Raw genomic sequence first — 8124 nt, 5'->3', positions numbered from 1 at the left:
GCGCCACTCGGCCGGCCCCTCCTTATATTCTTTTTAATAGCTACATAGTAATCCATGGCATAATGTTCCATAATTTATTTAAACAGCTCCATGTTGATTTTACATTAGTTTTTTCCCCCCAACTTTTCACTATTACAAATAGTGCCAAAATTAACATCCTGCTTCCAATCTTTGCTTGCTTCTGTAAGTCTAATTCTAGGGGAAATCCCCAGAATAATCAAATAGATGAAAAATGGTATCTTGTGATATATTTAATTAATTTTATTATTGAGAATGAGTGAATGAATGCCATGGCTCATTCATTCACTATTTAACATTCTTTCATTCATTCATTCATTCAACTAATTCTGCAGGCTAATGCTGAGCCCCACACGTCCCAGAGGCTGCCAGGCACGGGACACTGTCCCGGAATTGAGACAATACGCAGTGAGCTCTGAAGGGGGTAGTTGTACATTAACTTTCACTTTACATGAGCTGCTCACTTTACATGAGCTGCGTGCGCTGATACGTGAGGCTTAGGCAGGGACTCCCAGACCAGACTGGGAGCTTGCGAGGCTTAGGCAGGCACTCCCAGACCAGACTGGGAGCTTCAGGGAGGGCCTTCAGATGCATATGACTCCTAGGCTGAATTTTGAAGAACAAACAAGAGTTGGCCAGATAAAGAGAGGACGTTCTCACACAGGAAGCAGCATGGGCAAGGTGTGGAGGTGTGAGAACTGTGGTGGTCACAGGTGTGAATTGGGTAGTAGAGAGAGGAGTGAAGGGGAGCCAGACCAGGCCTGGGGCAGGGGTAGGCTATGCCAAGGAGGATGGCTTTATAGGGTTGCACAGAACCCCTCCCTACACCTTCCCCCAGGAGCTCGAGACCTGTCAGGCACACTCACTCTCTGAGGCTCAGTCAGGGCTTACCTGATGCTCCACAGGTGAGGACTTGCCCAGCCCCTTGCTGACCTCTTCCCCACTCCCCCAGAAAGATATTTCTCTTTTCTGTCCTGTGGCCAAGAGAGCTCTGAGGACAGGGGCACAGAGAAATAAGTGGCTTGAGCAAGGTTACTCAGTCAAGGGCTAGGTAGAGGCCACAGGACCAGGGACATTGGAGGGGCCCCTTGGGGACATCCTGGAGAAAAGAGACCAGGGTGGGAGTGTGGAGGGTGTCGTGTCTCTGATCATCAGACACTGGGGCTTGCTGAGATTTTCCCATTGGCTACTCAAGAGTCAAGGCCAAGGCAAGAGCTGAGACTAACCCAAAACGGTAGGATGGTCAGAATGACCTTCTAAGTCCTCAGCAGAAGCAGGAGGCTGGTCATTGCCCAAGGTGATGAGGTGATGGGGAGGAAGGTCTGAAAGGTCATGGGAATTTTACTATAGGTCAGAGGAAAATATGATACAACTTCATTTTCATCAGCTCCCGGTGGCATCTTCTGTATTCCTTCTCATCCCATGTACTATTAACCCCAAAGTGGTGAGAAACCACCCATTACTACCACCATCAATTTTATCACAATCATCACCTCTATCTCCATTACCCACCTTTAATTCTATTATCCACCATTACCAGCACCATCATCACTCATATCACAAATGCTGTTCTCCCAAACTAGGCTCCATCACCACCATCACCGCCACCACCACTAGGCTCTGATGACATAATGATTAACAAGATTCTTGCTCTCAGGGAGCTTACACATCTTCAGTATGACAACCATCACCACCATCACTGCTATCACCACCAGCCTCATCAACACCATTATTATCACCACCATTCTCACCATCACCACTACCAATTGCCACCACCACCATCAGTATCATCTACTACATAATCCTTGTCACCACCAATGCCCTCATAGCCACATCACTATTACCACTGTCCATAGCCCCATACCCCTCATCCTTACTCCAGTCACCCCCATCACCATCATTTCTACCATCAATATTCCCACCTCCATACACCGATCCCGTCATCATTCTTACCACTATAATTGATTCCATTATTACCACATCATCAATGTAGGAAATGATTACATGGGCTATAGCAATCATTAATGGTCAGTGAAACCCCAACTAAGATGGAGAGGTCATCTGAGGTCACTCAAGGCAGAGAGGGGTAAAAGGGTAAAAAGTCCTAAGGTCCTACTGGAAGCATTCCCAAATAGGAAATTATTTATCTTAGGACCTTATTCTTCCCCAAATGCTTCAACGGTTCTAGTAATAATTTCAACTAAGGAGTTGTTATTTTTCCAGGGCACAAGGTTCTTTCCCATCTAGTCTGATATAAATGAAGGTCTCCTCCATTTTGGCTCTGAGCCCAGGATTGGATGTGTAGTTTGATGGAGGAGGATAGTTAAAAATTGAATCAAAACCAGTTCTTCACTGGTGATTCAGAGCTGATCTGCCCTCTGGTTAGACTCTTGCCTGTCCGGCTCCATCATCTGCCTCCACACATCGTGGTCATTGTCACCACCGCTCCTTAACGACATCAGAGAGGAGAGCTGCCATATGGGCTGAAGACAGGGAATACAGTGAAGCCAGGGGTCGAGTTAGTGCCAAATTACTCTTTGTAGAAAGGGGCTGCAGGTTTAGATCTGGGTTTCCTAGACATCAGTGCAAGCAGGGAGAGGTGACCACTGTATGGCTACCAGCAGGAGACAAATTCCCATGTGAAAACAAGGGTGCCACAGCCAACGCCCAGGGTTGGCCTCACTGGCTGTTGTTCTCTCCATCTGTGGGAAAACCTGAATATTCCCTCATGGAGCCACTGGATGGACCATGGAGATGAGATGGCTGCGAAACTTACTTCTCAGGAGCTGAAAGGGTTATGGCATTATATATTTATTTATTTATTTATTTATTTATTTTTATTTATTTATTTTTTTAGCTGAGCCATCCTGCCACCTGTTGGCAGCTCAGCGACAGCTCAGCTCAGGCCGGGAATTGAACTGCTGTTGCTCAGAGCTCAAACTCTTGAGCGAGCTCTTAACCAACTGAGCCACTCTATATTTTTATATAAATAATATGACTATATAGTATCAAATGAGGGAGGAATCAACAGTGTAGGGATTGCATGTGGGTGAGAGCAAGAGGGACAGGAGTTGTCTCACCCTTGAGCTGGTCTCCAGGGTGGCACGGGCACCATCAGGTGAATTAAAGGGAGACCAGTGCCGCCCAAGGAACTGCACTGAGGTGTGAGGTGCCAACAGGCTGGTGTGTTTGGGGAACTGGAGGGAAGGGTGCATGGTGGGGAGAGGCCAGGGGCAGGGGGGAGAGGAGCCAGTCTTGGGGGGTCATATGAAGCAAGCCAAGCTAGGGAGGTGGACTTTTACCCTCCAGCAGTGGGAGCTGGTGAAGGATCTGAAACAGATTTCCTTCCTGTCAGATATTATCCTGTCAGATTTATGTTTTAAAATGTCGATGTGCAGAGCAGGTTGAAAGGGGTGAGACTGGAGGAAGGAAGGTGTATGTAACTTGTTTTAACCCCCCTGCTAGACTGTACACTCACTGAGGGCAGGGGTTGTGTCTGAGGCATCTTTGTCCCTTACAGAATGCTTAGGCGGCACTAGAGACGCAACAGATATCTCTTACGATCATCCTTTCCTGTCACCACCTCCAAATCACTGTCCTCAACCCCTATTAGCACCATCATGAACACATGCCATGTCACCAATTTAGCTCCCTTCCCAGAGCTTTCTCAGGGAGCCCAGCCTAGTGCAGATGGGAACATCTCCAGTTCAGCAGCTTGGGTCAACGGTCAGGGGTCCTGGTCCCCTCTTCAGTTCTGCAGCTGGGTCACTGTGTGAACTCAGTAAGCCTCACATCTCCATTTCCTTATCTGTTCAAAGTGGTGGCTAGATTAAATTAGTGGTTCTCAAACTTTTTAAAAAACTTGGGCCCCTTAGATGCCTATATGCTTAGAAATCGGGAGCCTTTGGAACACAATTTGACAACCTCCCAGCTCTGCCAATCCAGTGTTTGGAGAATCAGATCAGAATAAGCCTGACATTACTGGCTTCTGCTGTGTTTGTGTGCTGCAGGGGCCATGAGTGAGAACTGAGTGGGGAAGGTCAGACAAATCCTGAATTTTAGGCATGCCAGGTACCTATGGCAGGAGCTTGGCAAACTCTCTCCTTCCCTACCCACCCCTGCAGGGGTAATGATCTAAGAAGCTCCTGAGAATGGGGCGGGGGGTGGGGGCAAGCAGAAGGGATTGTGTGTATGGGATGAGCTCCTGAGTGAAGAGGTGGGAGGGTGATGGGTCTGGGATCCTCGGATTGGCCAGGCTGCCCAGTGTTGTTCCAGATGTGTCTTAAGCCAGGGCATAAGCTCCAGGTGGGGACTTATGGCTACAGAGAGGCCTCGTGGCTCAGCAGAAAGAACCCTTCACCTGCTTTTGAATCCTGGGCTGCCAGCCAGGCTGTGGTTGTAAATAGGCAAGGTTCGCCTGAGGCTTCATAGGACAAAGGGCATCCAGAGTGAGCTGGCACCATGCCCGAGGGGGACTCCTCTTGTTAGAGATCCTTGGAGCTCTGCTGATCAAGGGGCAAGGGGCTCATCTCCTACACACCCAGCTACCCCATCATGGCAGCCCAAGACTACCCCACTTCGTCCCTGAGCATTAACATGTAAGTCCCAGAGACATGGAGTCAGTGACTTCTGAATGAAGGGCAGCCCCTCCCTGACAGGCACGATCCCTGGAGACCTGGGCGGCCACGGAGGACCCAGTCCTGGGCCAGCCCCTGAGGGCTGGATTCTGGCTGCAGGTTCTCTGCCCGTCTGTCTATTCGCTCCCGCCTCCAGAGTCCAAGGGTCCAAGCGGACAGTGGGCTGAATTGTGCCGGGTACTGCAGAGGGAGCCCGCTCTGGGGACGGTCGGCGGGTGGGCAGCATGGGATTCGAGGAGCTGCTAGACCAGGTAGGCGGCTTTGGGCCTTTCCAACTGCGGAATGTAGTCCTGCTGGCCCTGCCTCGCATGATACTGCCCATGCACTTCCTCCTGCCCATCTTCCTGGCTGCCGTCCCTGCCCACCGCTGTGCCCTGCCTGGCATCCCTGCCAACTTCAGCCACCAGGATGCATGGCTGGAGGGCTACCTTCCCCAGGAGCCTGACGGCACGCTCAGCTCCTGCCTCCCCTTCGCCCACCCCCAGTCTCCCCCCAACACTACGTTGCGGGGAGAGGGGCAAAGTCCTGCAGAGCTGCAGAGTGAGCCTTCCACCGTGCCCTGCCCTCAGGGCTGGGAGTACGACCGCTCGGAGTTCTCCTCCACCATTGCAACCGAGGTACCTGAGCCTGGAAGGTGGGGGAAACGTGAGTGGAATGGGCCTGCCATTGCCTTGGGTGATTACTATGTGGGCATTAGACATGTTACTTTAACTCTTAGAGCCTCAGTTTACTCATCTGTAGATGGGGTCTATGAAGTTAAGCACTGAGCTTATAGTAAGAAGCCCATCACCGGGAACTGCTATTATTCATTGGGAGGTGAGTAAGGCAGGGAAGGGCTTAGACGGCTCCAGGGAGTTGGGGCCAGAGTTGAGAAGGGTGTTTCTACAGTAAGAGGTGGAGAAACAATAGAGGCCCCCTTCTCTTCCTTCCTCTTTTGGGCCCCATAATCCATCTGGAGGTGAGTGCAGGTGGGGTCAGTCTTTTTGGAGAGGAACAGGACGCCTGTTGTCACGGTCAAGGCCCCCCATTGGAAGAAGCAGAGGCTGCAGGATTGGGGAAGGGCAAAGTCTCCCACCCCCCAAGCTGGGGTGAACGGCTGGGGGTTCATTATCTGACATGGAGGTACCAGGATGGCACAGTTGACTTCAGAAGGTCCCAGGGTATGGAGAAGATGTCAGCTGGTGTCAGCTGGAGAGGGGCCTGTGCCCATGGAAGCCCCCCTTGCCTGTCCCTGCAGTGGGACCTGGTGTGTGAGCAGAAAGGCCTGAACAGAGCCACCTCCACCTTCTTCTTCGCTGGTGTGCTGGTGGGAGCCGTGGCCTTCGGATACCTGTCTGACAGGTGGGGCGAGGTGGGGGGTGGTCAATAAGGAAGTGGGGTGGGAAACCCTCTCCCACTAGCTGGGGTCTGAGCCTAGTCTACCTCTGTCTTGGGACATCCCCTCTCCAGGGAGTTGACCCTGCATGACACCTGTGCAGGTTTGGGCGGCGCCGTCTGCTGCTGGTGGCCTATGTGAGTGCCCTGGTGTTGGGCCTGGCGTCTGCAGCCTCGGTCAGCTATGTCATGTTTGCCATCACCCGCACCCTCACTGGCACAGCCCTGGCTGGCTTCACCATCATCGTGATGACACTGGGTGAGGCAGGCAGAAGGGCAGGGCCTAGAGGGCTGGAGGGAGGCAGTTTTGTCAAGGGCGAGGCTGAGCCCATCTGGCCCCTGCTAACAGTCTTCTTGTCTCCGGCCCCTGCTGTGGGCCCAGAGATGGAATGGCTGGACGTGGGACACCGTACCGTGGCAGGTGTCCTGAGCAGCATCTTCTGGACAGTGGGCGTGATGCTGCTGGCACTGGTCGGGTACCTGATACGGGACTGGCGATGGCTTCTGGTGACTGTCACCCTGCCTTGTGCCCCAGGCATCCTCAGCCTCTGGTGAGACCTGTGGACAGCTGGGGAGTGAGAGATACAGGAAGCCAGAGATACTGGGTTGTCGGAAAAGTCATGACGCATTTTTGCGACGAAAAACAGAAAAAATACATCATGACTTTTCCGATAACCCAACAGAATTAATCAGAAGCTGAGATCTGAAGACAGAGACCGAGACGAAGAGAAAGAGAAATGTTTAATGAGAGAGAGAGAGAGAGAGAGAGAGAGAGAGAGAGAGAGAGAGCAGTTCATGAGGTGCAGAGAAACAGAGAACAAAATATAGAGAGATAGAGATGGAGAACCAGTGAGAGATGGTGAGTGACAGAGGCCAGAACCGAAAGGCAGGTTCAGAGGGACAGATGGAGACGGACACATGAGCAACATGAGGGACAACGCAGAGCACAAACTAAGGCTGGCACTCTGAAGGGGTGGGGCTAAGGACAGGGTCAGCATGGGGGTAGAATATCTAAGCAGGAGGCTGGGAGGCCAGGCAGGGTGGGCATTTCACTGCCTACCCCCAAATGAACTGGCTTTGGATGGACCCTCTGGGTATGTCTGTATGTCTGTCTCTCCTTCACCCTATGCCTTCCTGTTACCTGTGGGAGAAGTGGGTGGCTGGTGCTGGAGTCTTGGGGGTCAGACCAATTCAATTGAGTAGAGAAGGGACTCCCAGGCTATGGAGGACCTAGGCCTGGGCAAAGAAGGGTGGGAAAAGGTGGCTTTAAAATTAGGCCTTAAAGGATGAGTCAGGTGAGGAGGGCTTTGGAAGAACTTCCATGCTGAGAGGACTGCGTGAGCAAGAACCTGGAGGCTGACAGACTGAGGTGTGCCCAGGAGGGAGGCATGGCTTAGGGTGCTAACTGAGTAAAGGACCTCCTGCTCTTCCCCAGGTGGGTGCCTGAGTCTGCACGCTGGCTTTTGACCCAGGGCCACGTGGAGGAGGCCCGCAGGTACCTGCTCTGCTGTGCCAGGCTCAATGGACGGTCTGTGGGTGACAGCCTGAGCCTGGAGGTGAGTATGAACTTGTGTGTGAGTGCATGTAAGTACATGTAAATGCATGTGTGTGTGTGTGTGTAAATATACGTGACCTGTGTCAAGCACCCCCTTCCTGGGGCCCACTGCCTAAGTGGAGCGCTCCCCCAGGATGTCCTACCTGGCTCTGGTGGGCCATACCCTTGACTCTGCTTAACCTACTCAGCTCCCAGGTGCATCCCCTCACCCCAATAATGCAGAAGGGAGGAAGAGAGACCCAGAGGGAGCAATGTGCTTTGCTAGGACCACAGAGTCAACTCTATGTCACAAACGCTCCTCCTCCCCCATCAGACCCTGAGCAAAGTGGCCGCTGGGGAGCGTGTGGTCCGAAGACCTTCATACCTGGACCTGTTCCGGACACCACGGCTCCGGCACATCTCACTGTGCTGCATGGTGGTGTGGTGAGGAGGCAGCTCTGGGCCTGCTGGGGTGGGGATGGGTGGGGAGGCAGGGGCTGACTCCAGGATGGCGTGAGTGTGAGAGGGTACACAGGGGACAAGGGAACTGTAACTGTGGAG

General features: G+C 52.4%; 1 protein-coding gene across 1 annotated transcript in view; it reads left to right on the top strand.

Moving 5' to 3' along the window:
• The first annotated feature begins 4524 nt into the window (after window positions 1–4524).
• Window positions 4525–8124, top strand: part of SLC22A7 (solute carrier family 22 member 7) — a 6323-nt gene continuing 2723 nt past the window's right edge. Inside the window, 7 exon segments of the mRNA XM_019642725.1 lie at window positions 4525–4616; window positions 4792–5272; window positions 5893–5996; window positions 6134–6288; window positions 6412–6580; window positions 7465–7585; window positions 7898–8112. Of these exon segments, the coding sequence (XP_019498270.1) occupies window positions 4880–5272; window positions 5893–5996; window positions 6134–6288; window positions 6412–6580; window positions 7465–7585; window positions 7898–8112 (1157 nt within the window). The 5' untranslated portion in view covers window positions 4525–4616; window positions 4792–4879.

Source organism: Hipposideros armiger, unplaced genomic scaffold (genome assembly GCF_001890085.2).
Source record: "Hipposideros armiger isolate ML-2016 unplaced genomic scaffold, ASM189008v1 scaffold_72, whole genome shotgun sequence".
Taxonomy (NCBI): domain Eukaryota; kingdom Metazoa; phylum Chordata; class Mammalia; order Chiroptera; family Hipposideridae; genus Hipposideros; species Hipposideros armiger.
This window is presented reverse-complemented; position numbering and strand designations above follow the sequence as displayed.